Consider the following 22,619-nt stretch of genomic DNA (forward strand, 5'->3'; position numbering starts at 1 on the left):
AATTACCAAGCTACTTTCGGAGATAAAGAGGATCTACCTTTTTTCTTCCTCAAAAAAATTATTATTAATCTTAATATCATAACTTATAAAGTAATTAAGTCCAAAAAAGAATTGAATCGAGGTTGTAGTTTAGTAACTAACTTAGCTAAAAAGAAGAATAAAAGTACTAGGGCCGAATACCGGGCTATATTCGATAGTCTTATATTCTACTAATTATTTATTAAGGTAAATAGGGAGATATTTAAGAGTAAACCTCGGTGCACCCACCGCAAAACCTACGCGCACCCAGAAACCAGGAAATGTGGGATTGTGCAGCTGATGACACCTGACATTGTAAATCCCGTTTTTACTAGCTAAATTTCGCATTTTTATTGCACGTAACATTCCCTCTAACTTGGTCATTTCCTCCCCCATTTTTTCACACGGCCATTTGCACCCCTTTTGTACATCGCGTACAGTATAGTATACGATTTAGTACCTACCACTATAACTACTACTAATGTACGTAACTCTATTTAAATTAATCGCCGTTGATCGCCTGTAAATGGTATTGATTGTATTTAATTACTAACGTTTAATAAATATCTTCTTAAGCTATCTACGATGCCCCCGCTTTAGTATAGCCTCGTCGGCGTTGCAATTCTACTACTTCGTCGGCCTCCTTCGTAAATAGCTATGCCTTACTCGATATTAATATTGAATAGTCTATACTTGCCGACGACGTATTGTTTAGCCTCCCTCCTAGCGATATTGATATAGTTATGCGCGATGTCGTTGAGATGTGTTGGTGTTGCAGGTTCGGTATTACGACCGTACGTAGCGACTACTTTAAAACGGGGTCTATAGTTGGGGAAGTGTATTGTAGAGTTTTTAAATGTGATTGCGCTGAATTGCGATTGTAAGAACTTAGAAATCCGTATGAGGAACGATGTTTAACGATTAGAAAGACCTTATGTAAATGCCTATTTAGTATCGTTGTTCAGGTATTTAAGAAGAACGATTATAAATATATTGTACGGGTAGTTAATTGCGTGTATTATTGTTATCCTCCGTTTTGCGACCTCTCTTGCTATTTAATCTTCCGATAGTGGTTCGATATGGAGAGTTGGCCGTATATCCAGGGTCTTCTTTAATAATGCGAGTTGACTATATGTAGTATATATATAATAATTAAGACCAAGTTCCCTAAATTGTTGCTTACGTATAAAGACTTCGATAATTAGCGCTAATAGTTACGTTGAATCGATAATAGTGGATATACTGATATGTAAGTGTTCGTGCGTACTATTGAGAATAATAAGTTTGTATTATTTAGATACTACTATTTTAATTACGGTATTAATAATGACGGTTTTGAAGACGAGGAAGTTATTATATTGCGCTACGGTCTTTTGGTTTTGTATAAGTAAAGGAAGATATGGAGGCGATACTTATATACCCTACTATTTAATGCTACGTATAAAATTAACCGGGATAATATATTAATTGTATAAGGTATTATAGTTATACTAGAGAAGTCGTCTATACTAGTCTTTTAAATAGTTATTAATAATAAGAGGAATAAGGTATTTAGCTAATTCGTTGAATATATTAAGAAGACGATAAATAATATTTCGATACCCGAATTAGCGATTATTATAATTGACGGTAATAATTAGTTAATTAGAATTATTAGTTAAATTTTCCTAAATATTCAATATTAGTATTGCGTATAGTATATTAATTATAATATTATTAAGTACTTTGAAGATGATTGGTAACGTATAGATTAAGATGATGTGGTATAGAATGAGGCCGATAAGTAGTAGTTTAGTAATAAGGAGGAGGATAAGGAGGGGTTTGATGGGGAGGATAGCGGTAGAGACGATTTTAGTAGTAATGAAGCGGTAGTATAATAATTATAATAAGAGGTAATGGATTAATATAATTAAGATTATATTGCTAGAGTACGTTGTATATATAAGAAGGTTAAAATAATTACTAAAACGTAGGTTGGGCTAGGCCCGCTTCCTAATAAGGTTATTAATATTAGAATAGGGTTCGTTTACGTATAGTAGTATATAATCTACGCGCTATCGATACCGGAGTTTAAAAGCGCTTTATTATTTCTATATCGTTAATTTGGAGGCTTATAGGGAGCTATTATTAGATGGATCACGACCGAATTACTCCCTTGTAAGATAGAGTGGGTTGGTTGCTATATTAAAGAGTATTTTAACTATGGGTAAAGAACTACGTTGCTTAGTAAATTTAATAACGGCTCTTTTAAATTATACGGATTATTTGTACGCGGCGGTTTAGTTAATCTATATTATATTAGTAAGTAGTATACTGTCTGCTGCTATATTCACTTTAAAGAGATTATTGTTAAGTTATCCTCCTGTGTATGTATGGATATAATCGGGCTCCTATGGGTGGGTAATATTCCGCTTAGTATTACGACTTGGGTATGTGATTTATTTATTGGTTAGTATAACTAATTGAAGGGTAGCCTCCCTACTTTGAAATACCCTAGTAAAGCTCTCTAATTGTATATTTAGTAGTTTAGAGCGCAGTTTAGTCTACCTTATACTTACGAGATAGAAGTTAAGAAGGAAGTTGGTAAAATAGCTTTAATTACTAAAAACGACTACTATCCATTTTAGTATTTTATTTAACGATGAATAAAATTATAATTATCCCCTCTCTAGTTCAACTATATATTAATAATTATATTAGGATACAGTAGATAAATATCTACATTTTCGCCCGGCCGCTAAAACTATACCCAAGGGACGCCCTCCTAAGTAGGGTGGCCCGTTTAGTAACGAGGCTATTCTACTAAATTAGGTCAAAAAGGCTAGTAAGAAAGCCGTAGCGCCGTATAGTAGATTAAAGAATACCTAACCTATCCAAGCAGTAGGGCGGCGCAACTATTTACAATACGAAGCCGGTCCTATACTTAAAGAGATAGATAATAATAATATTTATAGTTATACTTGGAGTAAAGTACGTAGTTGTATAAATGTAGCCGACGACGGGGAGGAGGATAATAAAGACAATGAGTTAGGTAAATATTAGGTAGCAAGGGCTCGAGAATAGATAGCTCGTTAAAAGAGCGATAAAGTTATTAAAATATTATTATTAGGCTCGTCTAACGAGCTCTCTGAGCTGTTAGAGCTGTTAGACGTTAGTATCTAGATTAGATTTGAATTAACTAGCTTTAATTATCTGCAATTGGCATTAATTGAACAGAGCGGTCGATTCCCAGTATTTTACACTCAACGCTATAAAAGTATCACGAAATTTAGGTAACTAGGGGGTTACTAAATCACACGGGGGTTCACATAACTGAGTGACCCAGCTGGCAAATCTGACCAAGGCAGTAGACATTCAAAACGACTAAAAACACTTCAAAAATACGATAATTTCAATGTCGGCTGCCCAGAGGGTTTTTGGGTGCGCGCAGGTTTTGGGGTGGGTGCACCGAGGTTTACTCATATTTAACGAAATCCTCTTAAATTCATTATTCTACAAATTACTCGCAATAATATAAATTTAGAAATCCTTAAGCGTTCCGTTACCTAGAATCCTCCCCTCTACTAGCGTAATAGGATAGTCCCTATAGGTGCCCAAGATCTATAGCGGCCGATACTATTATATATTCCGGAGGCTAATAGCCAGCCCAATAGTAGCTAGAGTAATAGTAATCGTTATAATAGTAGTAATCGTTTTAGTAGCAGCGGCCAAAGCAATAGCCCTCGTCGTATTTCTAGCCCGGGCTTTACAACCGACAGCCCTCGCGACCGTAGCAGTCCTTACGAGCGCCCCCGTAACAATCGCCGTAATAATCGCCGTAATAATCGCCGTAATGATCGCCGTAATAATCGCCGTGATAATCGCCGTAATGATCGTTGTAATAATCGTCGTAGTAGTAATAATAATAGAAGCCGCAGCCAGCTACACTTTACACTTACAAAGGGCGATTCTTCTAATTAATACTAGAATATTATATTATAATACTAAATCTCAATTAATTATAACTGTAACGACAATAGTAATAATAATAACCTCCCTAACTACCGTTATAATCGTTTGGGCAGGGACTATCGTACGAAATTATTAACTACTAATATTCCTATATTCCGTTATAAGCACAGTAGTCGTCCTAATAATACTATTAATATCACACCCTACATTCCTAAGAGCAACCGCAAACCTACTCCATTATTAACTATATTAGATTCGGCTACTCTTAAAGAGGGTATAAACTCCTTAGATCTTTAATTTACTAATTATTTCCAACGTTTAACGCCTAGCGCCTAGCGTTTTTATTATTATATACGATAATTAATAATAGTTATTTAATAATATTACTGTATATAATATTATAATAAGGATTATAAAGAGTATTATAATAACCATTATAATAAGTATTGTAGTATTTAATAATATAATATCATTCCGGATTACAATATCTAATATTAGAATCAACCTTTAATTAATTGTACTATAATTAACTACTAGATTAGTTCTCTGCCCAAATTGGAATAACGACGATATCCCGTATCCTAATAGTTCTATTGAATTAGAGAGTCGGAGGAGCAATATCGTCCCGTATCCTAACGAACTGAATTAATTAATATATTTATTTATATCGGTATCGTTATCGGTACCGTTATTACTATTAATACTATATTTAATCAAATAATATAATTGGTTATCGTAGTAATATGTACTATTTTACCCGAATTTAGGGGATAGTAGTTCCACCTCTATTAACTTAGTATTTTAGCATGACAAAATCCGGAAGGAGCCCGAATCTATATTTACTTTCCTATATTCTAATATATTTTACCCTACTACTTCTTCGAATAGGTTGGACCTTCTTATTTAATAATAATTATAAACCAGGAACCGCCCTAGGACTATAGTAATACGGCAACCGTAGAAAAATAACAACCACAACCAAAATGATAACTATTTATATAGTTCAGCGACTATTCCTTATTACCAACCGTCGTACAACTATTATATATAAGGTACTATAAAATAACAGTAGGGTACCTGTTTCAAGCCTTCTATATATGCCCAGCTAAGTACCTTCAAATGAGGTACGAACTAGAAAATAATATACGAAAGAAAGGGGACAAAAAAGCTTACCAAACCTAATAGGGCATTAGTAAAATACGGCTAGTATTATTCGATTTAACCCCGGGCTTAAATATTATTATAACCTACCCCCCTAACCTAGTGTATTCGGAATTCAAGGGTATAGCTACATATATATACGAAATGCTAATAGATATATTCTTAATACCTCAATCCAAGCTTAAATATTGCTGTATACTATAAAAATAGTTATTTCCTCCTGGTTAGAGTTCTATACCGTCGCTAAAGTACTACCTTAAAAGTTATAAGTTGTTTACCTACAGTAAATAATCTATTATTGTACCCCTTCTCTTTAAAGTATAATTAGAAAAGGATCACTTTAATTTCTATATTTAGGAAGTTTAGAAGGAACTCCTAGGTAAAAAATATCAAAACCCTAATCTAAGTAATAATTATTATATTAAAGTTATATATAATATATTAGCTATAATAGCTCGCAGTAATTCGGTATTAATAAATACTAGAAATATATAAGAATAATATAAATAATTCAATAATACTATCCTTATTAGTAGGTAATAGTATATAACAATATACTAGGCTATAGTAGAAGGTACCGCTAGGAATCCCCAAGTAAATAAAACTTTTAAAATAAAAGCACGCTTAATTAGATTACTATTAAAGGCTTCATTTAGACCGTCATTTATACAATCTTCCAAATATTTATTTATAGCCTAATCCTAGCAATCGAGAACTATATTAATTATTAGTATTAATAACAATAATTACAATAATGAGAATATAAATATAGCAATTAATAATAGGGATAATATTACCTCTATAGCCGAAGTAGTAACTAAAGCCACCGGTTTACCTAAGTATATAAAAGAATATATTAAAAAAGTATTACAACCTAATATTTATATAGGTATATACTATAATAGTATTTATAAAGAATATAGTCTACCAACTTTATTAAATGTACTAATAAAAGAGAAGTATTATAGATAAATTTATATCTATTTATTATATTTAATTTCTATAAGTCTTAGCGCTAGGAAGTTTATATACCGTACTGGGCCTACCTAATCGTAGGGTGAAATATAAAAAGCCGACTATAATAATTAATTAAATTTAAACTAACATCAACTTCTAAACGCTTAAAAAAAACAGTAGACACGACTAATAGCTAAAGTATCGAGAAATTTATCTTCCAATACGAATATATCGTCTATATAATCCGTTTCGTTATATTAAATACCTTTACCCTATTTAACCCTACACTAATACGCCAAATCAACGACCTAACCAGATAAACGCCTAGAATTTTCGAAAAATTACTATATCGAAAAGAATAAATTCGGATTAGACTATTAAATAGTAATAGTAATAGTAATAATAATAACGATAATAAATTCAATATTAACTATTTAGCGGATAATACGCATCTTCACTTAGTAGTATCTAGCAAATTCAAAATTAATATTATAAGGAAAACTCGCCACCCTATTATAATGGATATTAACCGAAATATTAGCTAGTTATACTATTTACTATTAATATCCAAGTAGATTTTAGATATATATCGTCGTACTCTAATTTAAGTATATAATATTACCTATAATATATTATATATAGTATTCAATCCTAGTATTATCCAATAGAACAATAGAATATCATTCTTAAATAAATAAATCCCTACCCTATTACTATCCTTATCCCTATCCTTACCCCTATCCTTATCGCTATCCCTATCCCTATTATTACCTTCCTCCTAAATAATCGATATTTATAATCAATTAGAAAAGACTATATTCCGGACGAATATTGCATAGGCGGTCATAGTAAATAACCATCCTAATAAGAAATTAAATATTTATATTATATTATATTATACTATATTATATAGTATTATCGATTAATACAAATAATAGAATGGATGGAAGCTAACTATTCGGATACTAGGACCTTTAAATATTATACCTTCAATTTGGGCGATTATATCCGCTATAGGGACGACGATAGCTTTAGCCGTATAGACTATATTTTTGTATACGAGCGAACCCGTATAAATAAATATCGTATTTTTCTTATATTAGTTAAAATAGTACCTATACCTACTATATAAACCGTTACTTACCTATAGGTACCTATAATTTAGGATACTTATAAATCTATTATTATCGGCCTTCTAATGTTCAAAATAGACTGTATTTATATTATTAATATTTCGAAGCTCAGAGATCGATAGAAACGCGGTCATTAGCCTATATAGGTTTGGATAGACTAGGATATTATTTTAATATAGATTATCTTTAGTAGTATTATTTTATATATTTCCGAATCCCTATCTAACAATATTGATAATATATAAAATATAATAATAGTAGCTATCTATAATTCCATTAAGTAAATCGATACCTACCCGCTTAGATCGTATAATTAACTTTTAATAGTTCATTTAGGCCTACAAGTATTACCAACACATTAGCCCTAATCTCTATTATTTCGTTTTATTTATTTAATTACTAATTTAATTACTAATATTACTAATATATATACTAAATCCTAGCGCTTAGTACTACTATATTAGATTAATTTTCCAGTATATTAGAAGTCTAACAACCACAGATTATAATAGCCAAGTACTACATTATAAGCACAATCCCTATACGGTGTAAATATATTTAATCTTTTATTGTACTTTTATTAATTAACTACAATATATCAACTACAAAAATATAATTACTACTATATTATATTCTATATATTATATTAGGTTATTAGCGTATTACGCCGGCCGCTGGGAATACGGATACTGGGAATACGGATGGTAGAAATGCTGGGTAGTAGTATAGTACCGGAATCGGAGTAGGCCGTACGCTAGGCGTTGGGTAGGCGGTAGTGTAGGGGCAAGTAGCTAGTAGATCCGTAGAATAATCCGTATAGTCTGGAGTACCAGTTGTATATTCGTATATATAATTAATTGTAACTTCCTAACATATTTAGCACCCAACGAACGACCCTCAGCTTTGGGTGTAGGAGCCTATTCGCGCCTACCAGATATAAGCTAAAGCTACGGTCCTAGGACGGTTCGCTCTAAGTAACTATATCGAGTCGGTTTTTCACCGAGGTACCGGAAAGAGCTATAGACCGTCGAAGGACTATTAGTGTACGGTATGTTCAGATAGGGGTCCGGCTGCTATGCCTAAAAGGCAAGATTGTAAGACGGTTATTACTATTAAATATATATATTACACGAATACCGCTATAGATGGCTAAGATGAAGACTGATTTAGTTAATTGCAAAAGGGAATAAGCTAGGCGATAATAATAGTAGGAAGCGGCCGGTATTAACTCTATTATTAAAGAAATTAATAACCCTTCGGTAATTATATTACTATTGTATTTTATGGATCCTAAATCCCTTTTCTAGGCCTTTCTAAATTCCGATCCAGCCGCGGCAATATATAGGGGTATAGCCTACTTTGTAGATAACCCTATCAAATTATACTATATACTCTATTAGTTAAGTTTAATTCGTACAATATCTAGCTAATATACGTATTTTATTGGCGATAATCGAATTAATTTAGAAGATATTAGTAAGGCTATTTTCCCGTCCGATTTTATCTACTTTCGATACCTCGATAATATCGATAGCTATAACTACCTATACCGATTACCCTATAAAAGTATAGACTATATATTCTATATCGGGCGTATTAAAGCCGTTAGTAATAATTATACTAGCGAGTATATTGACTATCCAGGCGAGGTTACCCTAATTATTTAAGAATATTTAATGATTAATAATATCGAAGATGAATTCCCTAGTGTCGGCCTTAGTGTATAGGTTAATAAAGACTTTAAAAATTACGAATTAGTACTGCGTATAGAGCAGGAATATTGAATTCCCGAATACCTAGCCGACAATTTTGTACCTAGATTAGTTAATTTCTTTAATAGTAACCCGTTAAATGACCCTAGTCCCCCAATCGACAATTCGAAGAAAAAACCCAGAAAGCTATTTAGGAAGTATCCGACTATATTCGATAATACTAAGAGAAGGGGTCACTATTTGGTTAGACGTATATTGCGGGAGGAGATTATTAACGGTAGAAGGATTATTCCACTTGCTTTAATTCAATTGCTTCGTACTGAAATCGAGTTTAAGATATATAGCCGGTAAGTCTTCGAAGAATATTGGAATAAGGTTAAAAACCCGGCTTTAGAGGTTTTAAGCTATTCAATATTAATTTTTGTTAATAGGTTGGTATATATTGTAATATACGCCGATTGGGTATGGGGATGTACCAATCGCCAGCCGGTTTACTATATAGAAAAGGTCGAACTAGAAACGCTAATATTTTCCTAACAGTATTCGGCCCGTACGTATCCAATTTCGAAGCGGTTATTAATGCAATGGGCTATTTGATGCCGCTTAACGAAGGTATTGTGATGGATATTAGGGGGAAACCAATAGTAAGTAGTATTAGTATTTACTATATATTATATTAGTAATGTGCCTTAATAAGATAAGAATTGTGGCGTGACCGGTTCTGCTAGGTTGAAATTCTGTCGATTTTACTTCATTAGACTAGACTATATAGTTAATAAATGGAATATTATTAACGATACCTTCAGTATTAATCGATTTTACGATTATTACCTACAAATAAAGTACAAGGTTGACTATAATTTATAGAAAAAAGGGGATAAAAAAATTTACTAGACTCAATAGGGTATTAGTAAGATATAGCCAGTATTATTCGACTTAATACTAGGTTTAAATACAATAATAATTCGCCTACCCGACCCAGCGTATTCCGAATTTGAAGGCATTACAATACATATGTACGAGATGTTGATAGATGCCTTCCTTATACCTACTTCCAGGCTTGAATATTACTGTAACCTATAAAAGTGGCTATTCCCCCCTGATTGGAGTTCTATACTGTTACTAAAATATTATATTAAAAGTTACGAATTATTAGCATATAGTAAATGGTCTATTATTGCACCCCTTCTGTTTGAGGCGTAATTAGATAAAGATTATTTTGATCTATATATCTGGGACGCTTGGAAAGACAAACTGTACAATAAGTGGCGACCCAACCTAACCGACGATAATTGTATTGGCGCTGTAGTGAAGGCTCTAGTTATAATGGCTCGTAGTAATTTAGTATTCATAAATACTAAGAATTCCTAAGTAGAGTACGAGTATTTGGAAGATTTTATTTATGCTGGAAGACAATAGTATATATTGATGTGCCAAGCGGCGGCAGAAAGTATAGCCAAAAACCCGAGAACCGAAGCATTCAAGACTAAGGCGCGTACAACCGAGTTACTACTATCATAGGTTTTATCTAGGCGGTTATTAATAGCTATACAATTGAAACGGTTATTTATACCTTCGATATTGGGACGGCCATCTTTAGTTCCGTTTATTGTCCTCGATGATAATAATAATAATAATATAAATATAGTAATTAACGATAACGATGATATAGACGATAGGGATAATATTGCCCCTATTGCCGACGTAGTAGCCGATGCAATAGCCCAAGCCAGTAATACCGGCTTGCTATAGCGTATAAAAATGTATATTAAAAAGGCACTGCGTCCTAATATTTATATTAGTATATACTACGGGGATATATATAATAAATATAGTCCGCTAGGTGTTTTGAATGTGCTGGTAGAAGAGAAGTATTATAAGTAAGTCTCCGCGGCCTGCTATATGCCCCTGAAATGGCCGCCCTTAAAATGAAAATTCGCTTAATAAGTCTTGGCGCCGGGAAGCTTGTGTGCCGTACCGGGCCTACTTCTTTATTGTAAGTAGACTGTTATGAAAAAGCGATTAGCTTCAATAACGATATTAATTGAATTAATACTAACAATAACGACTTCCAAACGCCTTAAAAAGATAATAGAGACTATTAATAGCCGAGATATTGAAAGGTTTATCCTTTAATACGAATGTATTGTACATACTATTCAATTCGTTATACTTAATACTTTCGCCCTATCCGACCCTATATTAATACGCTAGATTAACGAATTCGCTTAGTATACCCCTAGTATCTTCGAAAAAATGCTGCAACGGGAAGATCAAGTTCGAATGGGACTTATAGATAATAATGACGACGAATTCAATATTAATCGCTTAGTAGACGACACCTATTTGCGCCTAGTAGTGTCCGGAAGATTCCAAGACGGTTTAATAAAGAGGATATACTACCCTATTGCTATTGGAATTAATTGCGATACTAGTTAACTATATTGCCTATTGCTAACTTCTAAATAAATAGTAAATGTATTTTGTCGGGCTCTAAAGTAGGCGTACGAATTCGATTATAGTATACCATATATGGTCTTTGGTTTTGGTATTATATAATATAGTACCTGGGTATCCTTTTCAAATAAGTAAGTTTTTATCCCTATCCTTATTCCTATCCTTGTCCTTATTTCTATCCCTACCGTTGTCCTAACTTGTTACTAGTCAATATGTTTAATCAGTTGGAGAATACTAGATTTCTAGACGAATACTACACAGACGGTTATAGCGATAGACATAACGCCGGCTATTATATTACAGTATTAATATATGTATTATTATACTATGTCCTGCAATATTAATAATGCAGGCACAGTATCGATGCTTTTATAATAGTCTGTCGTTATACAAAGGAACCTAAGCTAACTTTCTTTATATAGAACCTACAAGCGGTACACCTTTAAGATTGGCGACTATATTCAGTATAGGGATGTAGATAACGGCAAATTCGGCCGTATAGATCACATCTTCACATATGAGCAATCCCGCATGCAAGAATGCCGTATCTTCCTTGTACTAACTAAAGTGGTGCCTATTACTATACCTAGACGGATAATATTATAGTTAAATTTGCTAATGGTCGAAGATACCAACGAGTGTATTATTATTGGACTGCTAGCTATCCAAGCGCACCGCATTTATATTATTAATGTCTCGAAATTGATAGACTGCGAGAAACGTAGCTATTAACCTATTTAGGCCTAGGTAATTTAGGATATTATTTTGATATAGATTATCCAATTTATATTATGAATATTGTCTAACTATATATTACTTATCTATAGGGAGTTATATAATTTCTAGAAGGTACGTAATATATAAGCGCTTTGACGATCTAATGGCTAATATTCAACTCGTTTGTATTATAGGTATTGTATTTAGTCTTTATCTCCGGAATTGTATTATCCTAACTCGTATTATTACTATATTACTCCGCCATATTGCCATATAGTAGTACTAAAACATCGGATCTTCCTCCGTAGAACTCGGTTATTAGAAATCTAACAGCCCGCTATAGTATTTTTATTACTATAAGCGTACTGCTTCCTAATCGTATATATAATTTAATCGCACATTGTATTTACGCAATTGTTTTATCTATGCCGGCGCGCAGCGTTGGCCGCCGGGCAGTAGGGGGGGCGTATACTATAGATATTGGATTTTCCTCCGGTCGGTTCGGCTATTAGAAGTTTTATAGCCCGCCGTATTAATATTCGCGCATTATATTTATTTATTAACTATAGCGTTCAATTATATACATTACATTCATTGGCTGCTAGGTAGGCTATAGGGGGGCTGATGGGGATCGGGATTCGGGATTCGGGGTAGGTTATATGCTGGGTGCTGGGCAACCGCCACGATAGGCCGGGGTTCTATAGCGCGGATGTACTGCAGTTGACTAAGGTAGCTAATATAGTGGGTCCGTAGAGAAATGCACTGCACTACAATACAGGTAATCAATCGATATTCGTACAATTTGAATCACTAGTACTATACGATTGATCGCGACTTCCTTAATATGTAGTGCGACGGTCGCTCGCGCAAGCTCCTTCCTGCTCTGGAGTCGGTTACGGTGTAAAAGTTCAATTGCTCTTGCTAAATGTGGACTGACACTACGGTCCGCGGACCGTAGGATCTATGTAACCGTCTGCGGACGGAATTTCACTAATACACTAGAAGGAACAATAGACCGTTGAGCGACTGTTGGGCGACTGTTCCTTCAGATGGGGGTCCGGCAGTTATGAATTAATACTATCTATAGGCAATTAAAAGTAAATAATTTAAACGAAATTCAATATAGTAGGGATAATAATAGGTGTTAATATACAACGTTATTAGTATACGACGTTGTTAGTATGCGACGTTGTTGGTATCCGACGTGTAAATGGCTGGCGGTAATGGGTATAATTGATTGTAGGAAAAAGCGTGAAAGAAATAACCCGAAAACGGGATTTACAATATTAAGTATTATCAGCTGTATGGTCCCACAATTTTTGGATTTTGGGTGTAAGTAGGGAATGGGGTGGGTGTGCGGAGGGTTACTCATTAGCATACCACCTACCACCGAAGGCAGAAGATAATAACTTAAACATACTACGAATCCCTATACTAATAAGATTATTCAAACGAACTAGAAGATATTTTAGTAAAAGAAGGTAGGAGGATTAGCGAGATACTTACTATCACATCTATATAATATCCCAATTCACCCAAACTAGGCGAGGTTAATAATGATTATAGCTACGTTTATAGACTTTCGAAATATCTATAATATATACCCTATTTGTGAGTAAAACTAGTAAATTAATAATTAGAAGCTCGCCCTGTTCAATGAGCTGTAGTTCAAAAGTACGATCAATGTAATCAATAGGCTTAACTCTAGTTAATACAAGGAAAACGCGGCGTTCATTATACTTCTTCTACTCGTATGTAAACATGTGATTATTACGGCCAATATTATTATCGCCGGCCCCGGGGGCGCCGGGGCCGGGACCGGGGCGGTAATACCTAATATAGTTACCAATACCGAAGGTATAACGTCGAAGGGTATTAATATGAGTTAGATATTAATTTATATTAACTATATCCCCCGATCTCGGGTCGAAAAAGGAGCTCAGGCGTGTTCTTGGGTAGTCATTTAATAACATTAATAGTCAGGCATATTCTTAACCTACTCTTGAGGGGTATTAGAGTAGTATAATTATACTGACGTGTACTAACATCATATATACTACACACGCGCATCACATTGAGCAAATACTTATAATACTTCGGCCGGGCTCCTAGAGTAATATACTAGATTACTGTGTGAATGCTACTATCAGTCGATTATATTGCCTGGCAGCTAGTACTTGGGGAGTTCGGTATCTCGGTATAGGCATAGGACGGATATAGAATAGGTAAATATACCTATCGGCAAATAATAATTTCTTACTATACTATAGATTGCTAATAGTAAATTGTAAGATCCATAGACCGTAATCCAATTCGTATACTCTAGATAAGGTACAACGAAATTAATTAGATATTAATATAGTAGAAAGAAGTAAGTAGGATTTTCTAGTAATAGGATAGTAAATTCGCCGTATGTCTATCAATTTGCTGATGATTCTAGGTTGAATATACGTATCGTTGGCAGAGTCTGGGATATTAATTTAAATTCTTCGATTTACTTCCTTTTTTCGGACTAGGCTGTCGCTCGTCTTCGTATAGTACTTAGCTAGGGGTATATAGAAGCCTATTTGCAATCACATTACCGTCCTAGAGCTGTAAATCCATTTTTACCATCAAATTACCGTTATAAGAATGTAAATAGTATTTTACCGTTAGTTCGCAATTTACTGTCGGAGAACATTTTACCGTAGGGCGTTACAATATACCAAGTCGTGAAAAAGGCCTAGAAAGGAAGTTATAATTATAGGCTCATACTTGTTTTAAAGTCGTATATACGGGTGGATCTTACGGTCGTAAATATTAAAAGTAATTGCGATAGGAGGGTTTTACTAATTGAAGACCGCCCTAGCGCGGTCGATTACTATTACTATTACTATTATTACTACTAATACTACTACGTATGAAATAAAATAGTATATTAAAGAATAATATAAATAAAGATCTACCTATTGATGTAATTATAGAATCTACTGTTAGTATAGCTATTGCTAAATACAACGAAGGTATACTTAAGAGTATTGTTAGTTACTGTATTATAGAATGCGACGAAAGCATATCTAAAAGTATCGCTAATTACTATACTACTAAATGCAATGAAGGTATATCTAAAAGTATCGCTGATTGCTATATTGCTAAATACGACGATATTGTTAATAAGTAATAATTATATAAATAGTCTAATAATATTGATAATACAATACTAGATGTACTGGATATAATTTAAAGATGTAAAGACTTTATACTAATGTCCACTATCTCCGATTCCAATATTAAAGCAAATATACTATTAGAAGTCGCAGTAAGGGGTATGCGAGTGCGCCTGGGAATAGGGGGCGTAATGCCGGTAACTATTAAAAATAATCGGCCACCTCGACTACCTCGACTACCTCAACCACCTCGACCACCGCCATGACTACTATAACCACTAGGAGGACTAGGAGGACTAGGAGGACCAAGAGGACCAGGACATTTATTTCGAAAATCGGGAAATGCTTCATTGTACGGAATATTGTAACGACCACCGACTTAAAATTGATATTCCTATTTAAATAACCGAATTAGAGTATATTTACAATTTATATAGTTATTTTGACCATAACCACCTCTATTCATACCTATTCAATAGTCTTATTAATAATTACCCTAGGGGCTACTATATTAAGGGCTATAATATTAGGGACTATACTAAGGATTACTTATAATATAGAGGACTACCCTTGCCTATACTACCCTAGTAGCTTTATTAGGAAGAATAGCCGCTAGAATATTAACTGCGTTTATTATAGTAATTACCATTATTATAACTATAGCTCTAATTATTATAATTAATACTATAGCTATAACTACCTTAGGAGCTATAACCGTAGTCGCTTTAGGATCTATATCCCTACTACTAATTATATTAATAGTCAATATAGTTACTTTAATAACTATAACCATTCCTATCCTTATTATAGCTACACCTACTACTATTTATATTATTATTGGGATAGTTTAAATTAAAAATATTATATTCTTTCTCCGCCGGTATAAGTTGCTATCGATTAGCCATCGGATAATTGTCGGTTCTAGGTAGAAGAGGCAATTTATCGATAAGGGTATTTTTAAAGTAGTCTAAATCTAAAGCTTTAGATAGATTAATAACTATGGTAACTTATTCTAATAGTATATTAATAAATTAGTCGCGTTCAATATCCTTATATTAAGGTATAAAGGATAGAATTTCGTATTTGTACTGTATTTCCCGATGGAAATTCTTATTTATAACCTATAATTTACCTAATTAATAATTTATATTTATAACCCGCTCGAATTTAATAACCCGAAGCCAAATAAGACTTATATCCTAAAATTCCATTTCTATATAGAACTAAACGAGTAATTACTTATTACCAAATATTTCCTCGTAGTTAATATACTTAACGATATACGTATATATCTAATCGAAAGTATACTTGTTAATCCAATTTAAAATTAAAGTCTTAAATTCTCGTTTATACTATAGATTCGGAGTATCCAAATTATAGTTAAGGATATAAGGGTTATCTAAAATAATATCGAAGAAGAATTACCGTATAATTGTAATAAGGTAATAAGATTTCAAAGTGCGGTACGTATCTAAGGTATATTTGCGAAGGATTTTGAACCTAGTCTTCCGGGCATCGATTTGGTAATTATATACCTATTTGATAATGATTTTAAAAAATTAATTGTAATAAAATAGAAATAATACTTATTAGAACTCTTTATGAATTTTATTAATTATAGTTAAATTATCCCCCGGTATAGTGATACCTCTCGGGATATCTCTAAGTAACAGGGTCTTAGGAATTCCGGGATTTGCAATATAGTAGTAATTATCGGTAATAGGATTATATTATAAACGAAGTAGAATATTATTAGTTTTTTAAATAGCCTATAGACTAGTACGGGTTAGTTCTTAAAAAAGTTTGGAATAAGTATTTTCTAATCGGTTAATGCTATTCCATCTTCGTTGAATTAAGGTACTTTAATTACCTATACCGCTATAGTTATTATCCGGGGTCTTAGGAGTATTAGGTCTATTATAGTTGTTAAAGTCTTCTTCGTTTAAATTGCTAAAGTAAGTAGCATTGTCTTCGGAATCTTCGAAATTAGAACGATTAGTTTCCTAGAACCTACCTATTATATTAGGAGTGTTTAAATGATTGGAAGTACTAGAGCGACTACTAGTCGGAGTACCGGAACGATTGGGGGCGCCAGATTAATAATTGGGAGCGCTAAATTAATAATTAGGAGTATTAGAGCTATTAGGAGCACCGGATTGACGATGAAGAGCACCGGAACGATTGGGGGCTCCAATATCGCCAAGGTCTTCTTTATCGTTATTGAATTAGATAGTCTGAAAAATGCTTTCAATATCCATTGTTAAATATATATTAATTTTTTAGATTATAGCGACTAAAGGAGGCGTATAACTAGAGGTAGATTTACTAGGAATAGAAGGAGGCGTACGGCTGGATATACTAGGGATAGGAGGTAGTATATACTGTAGCTAAATGTGCTGGGGATGGGAGGTAGTATTATATTACCCGATTTAATATTATTGAATTTCTCGAAGAAGGAAGGTGAAATTGTAATCCTTTTTTTCAATTTCTATAAAACTATAATCCTCTTTACTAAGTTTTCCACTACTTTCTTAGACCGTTTCGGGGTTGAAAGTTCATTATTGGATTCGCAATTTCTAAGTTTAACTATAGGATTAATCATAGGATTGGCTATAGGATTAGTTTTCTATTATTCGAATTCATACGCCGTTCGTATAGTTAAATTCTTTTAATATTCTAATTTATTACCAAATCGATCGGCCTTATTACATAGCCTATTACGCTCTTCGAAATTCAGATTAGAATTTCGAGCTCGCTCCTTAATATTTTATAATTAAGCTTTCAATTTATTTAATTCATATTGTTCTTATTATTACTAAGTTTCCTTATCGACCCCCTCAATAGAGGGAATATATTATATACTCTAATTACTACGTAGTCGAACTTAATCTTATGTTTAATTACTATTATAATTAAATAAAGGGGGTAATTAGTAGTTAGGAGGGGGGGGTAGTTGCTAACCGTAATTATAGTTACGGTTACGACTACAATTGCAATTACGATTACTATTGAGAGGGGGTAATAGTTAGTAATTAGGAGGAGGGGGTAATTATGAATTACAACTAAGGGGGGATAGTTAGTAGTAATTATATCCAATAAAAGAAGGTTATTAGCTATAACCGAAGGGTATAGGCAATTAGTATTAATTATATCCAAAAGAGGAGGGTTGGTATTAGCCGTAGCTAAAGGGGGTGGGCAGTTATTAATTATAACTAAGGGGGGATGGTTTATATCAGTATTAACCGTAACTAAAGGGGGATAATTGCTAACTACGACTATTACTAGTAAATAATCATCAATATTATAGGGGTTAGGTCATTTTCTAATATAGTAACCATATATTATATTTCGACTAAATATAATACAATTATTAATATTAATATTATTAATATTAACTTATAATATCACTTTGGGTATAATAGTCGGGGGTTGGGGATACGCAAATCGTCTGGTTGCTACTTGGGAATCCTTAATTAAGGAATCGGTTGAATTAATTGTAGTATACTTAGAATGAATAATCTTTTTAAAATCCTTTTTAACTACAATCCGAGGGCTTAATCCAGCCGGTAATGTAATATTACGTTAGCCCTATTAATAATATTAGTAATATTAAAATTAGTTGTTATATAGGATAATAATTTATATAGGCCTATACTTTAAAAATCTATTAATAAGTACTAATTATATATATAAACGTTTATACCGGCTTTATAAGGCTTATAGTAGGCAACCTAAATATATTACTAATAATCTACTATTATTCATAATCTTTATAATCGTTTTTATAATACTAGCTATTGTTATTATCATTACAATGTTAGTAACCCTCGAAGCTAATAATCCTTTTAATTTATTAATTAACTATAGAGGCAGGCAATTTTCTCTTCCTCTTTATAGAGCCCTCTATCTAAATAATAATATTAATCGGTCCGGGCATAGAATTAAATTAGGGTAATATTTATAGTAATAATAATTTAGAATAATTTATAAAGTCGGAGAGGGGATTTAGTAATAGTAATTATGAATTCCGAAATATTATTAGAGGAAACGGAATTCAATTACGAAGGGTAAGTAAGATAGGAATTTTTAACTTCGTAGTTAAAGAAATAAGGTTTGGAAGAGGAGGAAATTGGAGAGGGGAAATAGCCAATTGTGATTTATATATTTACTTAATCGTCGACTAATACTTTCGAATATTAGGATAAATAATACGTAAGTAATTAGTTCTTATTAAGGACAATACTAATAAATATAATTATAATAGTTCTATTATTTTCATTTAATAATAGCGGGGCAATTATTTACTCCATTCTAATCTATATTATCCAATATAAATAGTATTGAAAGTTCAAATAATGGAATAGAGTACTACGTATTTAATCGTTTTTAATACTCTGCCGGCCCTATCCTTTAATTGGTAGATTATACTACAAAGTTAAATAGTGGAATATTATTAATGCGTAGGGTATAGGGGTATAGGGAGTAATTTCTAGAACTTTCTATATAAATGAATAGCTTTTTAAAGTTAAATAAAATAGTAAGGTCTTTAATAACGAGAAGTAAATATAGTAATAAATTATAATATTAATTTACGTTCACTAGCACTTATATAAATACGGTCTATATAATAAAATAGTTTAAATAGGTCTAGAATACAGATAAATACCCGTAGGGGTAGTTAATTACCTTCTAAACCCCAATCTTAGTAGGGGAAAGTAAATCTTAACCGTTTAAGACTATATATATATATATATCAGCCATATAGTATTTATATTACATAGAAGTAGTATTAATAAATATTTTAAATGAATCGAGTACCTATACTTTTATATATTAAACTTCTAAATTAAATATTTAGAGTACTATATATAATTTTTTTACTCTCTATATAATGTAAATACGAATCTCTACCCCTTATAATAGACTCTCCCTTTTGTAACCAAATCTCCCTTTTATAACTTTCTTTACCGAATTATATTTTATATTTAATTACCCTACCTAATTTAAGTCATTCTAACTATACCTAAACGCAAAATTAAAGTAGGTAAAGACGATAACCTATTATAAGTAGAACGTCTTATTACCAAACCAATACTACTCAGAGCCGGTTTCGGTAGACGTATACCCCTCCCTAGGATTTATCTATATTATTAATAACAACAACCCAACCCATCTCGACGCTCAAAATTAAAATTACCAAATTCTATCCCTCTATTTAATTATAACAATAATAATATAGTAATATCTAATGTAAGTATAGTATTTAATAACAACAATAACAACAATTAGAAGGATATTAACAACTAGGGTGATAACGAGGGTAATAACGAAAGTAAATTAGATTTAGTATATCCCTAAGTTATTCGAGCGCATTACTAAGATAATTAAATAGCCGAACAAGCCGACTAAGGATAAGAACCAGGAGCAAGCATTCCTCAAAGCACTACAGTACGCGGCCTTATATTTAATATATTGGAATTAATCCATTATTATTACAATCGATACAAATATTTGACAGACTTCCAAATAGCCTTTGGTTTATATGTTATTATCAACAGGCGCTCACAAAAGTAGTATAAAGCATGGGTCGAAATTTTGGGTATATTACATGGCCAAGACGGCAGACCTATCATCGATATCCAGCATCTACCAAAGCAGGTGGAAACCTTAAAGAATCGTACGGCCAGACGACTACTATTACCCGTACTACGCCCCCACTTTTTTAAACCTCGCTAGACTCGCACCCCCTAAAGTGGGTGCTCACGGGTAATACGGCCACACCAGTAAAACGGCCATATATGTGTAAAATCGAGGTTAAATTTAAAATATTCAACCACTACGCTTGAGAAGTCGTACTTTCTCGTAACCCGATTCGTATACTTCAAGCGGCTGGAGCTTCCCTTCAATTCGCTACTTTCTAGCTAGCTTTGCCGAATTATTACCGTATTTCTTTACCCTATTTTAAATTTATTAGTTCGCTTTATCGGTTTTCTTGTAGGCAATTCTAATGTTATTATTAGTTCGTTTAGGTACTACAGCCCGGCCGTTAGAAACCTTCAAAACCCCCTCAGCTTGTATAAATCGATTTTTATGTGCTTTACGGTGTTTGTTTATTGCCTCAGTATACCGGGTTTTACTCAAATTACGCTTGACTTGCACTAATTTGGTTGCAATTACTTCTCTTCCCTTTACGAAGCTCAACACTATTCTTATGAATAACGGTAATAACTTATCTTTATTCCTAATAATATTGTATAATTGGGTAATTACCTTATTTATTTAACGAAGGTTATTGGGGGTCTTGAATAGGGTTGAGGGTATTGCTAATTCAGGCAGCGGGGTGGGTATATAGCGGGCAATACGGTCTCATAATAGACTTAGTACTGATTGGGGTTAGTATAATTATATACCAGTCTTCTTAAACATTGATTGTATGGTCGTAATTTTGAATACCTTCTTTTTTATACTTTCGATAATAGATAGGAATTCTAGTTTAGTAATATCTATACAACCATTACGTATAAATATATTAAATATTTGGGTATAATAGTATTTAAATAGCTAAAAGACAACTATATTGAATAGCTATAGTAGATAGGTAAAGTAGGGGGGTAAGCTAAAGACGATTATATTATTATTATTATAATACTATAGAAATTCCCTATTATAATTATAATATTAGAAATTAGTTAAGTAAGGTAATAAACTAAAGTAGTAAAGTAAGGTACTAGAGTAAAGTATTAAAGTAAAGTACTAGATTCACTAAGTATAGTATAATCCGTAACCGTTAAGTAGTAATAGCCTCTTTTCTGCCTTTTAGCGCTTTCTTTAATACTTATCCTAGTGCTTCAATTATTTAAATAACAATTAGTCATTTGAATACTTAGTAAATATAGTAGCGATCTGTATTCGAAGGTGTAGCTCTTGAACCCGATATTAATTAATTATATAAAGTTGGCCGGTAAGAATAATAAAGCCCGGGTAGTACTCCCCAACTGCGGAGATGGCTTCGATATACATTACTAATTTACAGTTTTTTAGGATAGTAAAGTAGTAGGTTCGCTTCCTCTTTGTAATAACAAATTAGTCTTTACCTATATTAATATAGAAACCAGTCTCGTTTATATTCTATATATCCAACGGCGTGAAGCCTTCTAATAAAATAACTTAATAGAGCTTCTTAAAATATACTGCTACCTATTATACTAGTTATCAATAATTACTTATATAAATAATATTAAGACAACAGACTTATTTTATTTACGTCCTTACTATTTTTCCGGCATAGCAGCCGGACCCCCATCTGGACATACCATCGCGCGACAGTCCTTCGACGGTTTATAGCTCTTTCCGGTACCTCGGTGAAA

At 32.8% G+C, this 22,619-nt stretch overlaps 2 protein-coding genes across 2 annotated transcripts; one reads left to right on the forward strand and one right to left on the reverse strand.

The window, feature by feature from the left end:
• Positions 1 to 213: 213 nt before the first annotated feature.
• On the reverse strand, positions 214 to 402 carry NEUTE1DRAFT_37816 (uncharacterized protein; the record flags this gene model as incomplete). Its single annotated transcript, XM_009850417.1, has 1 exon — positions 214 to 402. The coding sequence occupies one exon, from the start codon at positions 400 to 402 to the stop codon at positions 214 to 216; it is 189 nt and encodes a 62-aa protein (XP_009848719.1).
• A 9,856-nt stretch (positions 403 to 10,258) lies between these two features.
• NEUTE1DRAFT_108346 (uncharacterized protein) lies at positions 10,259 to 12,313 on the forward strand (the record flags this gene model as incomplete). Its single annotated transcript, XM_009850779.1, has 10 exons — positions 10,259 to 10,268; positions 10,581 to 10,664; positions 10,776 to 10,812; positions 10,897 to 10,928; positions 11,406 to 11,430; positions 11,497 to 11,520; positions 11,812 to 11,933; positions 12,131 to 12,136; positions 12,217 to 12,238; positions 12,301 to 12,313. 10 exons carry the CDS (start codon positions 10,259 to 10,261, stop codon positions 12,311 to 12,313), a joined length of 375 nt encoding a protein of 124 aa, XP_009849081.1.
• Between the last annotated feature and the right edge of the window lie 10,306 nt (positions 12,314 to 22,619).

The sequence above is a fragment of the Neurospora tetrasperma genome, assembly GCF_000213175.1.
Source record: "Neurospora tetrasperma FGSC 2508 unplaced genomic scaffold NEUTE1scaffold_2, whole genome shotgun sequence".
NCBI classification, from domain to species: domain Eukaryota; kingdom Fungi; phylum Ascomycota; class Sordariomycetes; order Sordariales; family Sordariaceae; genus Neurospora; species Neurospora tetrasperma.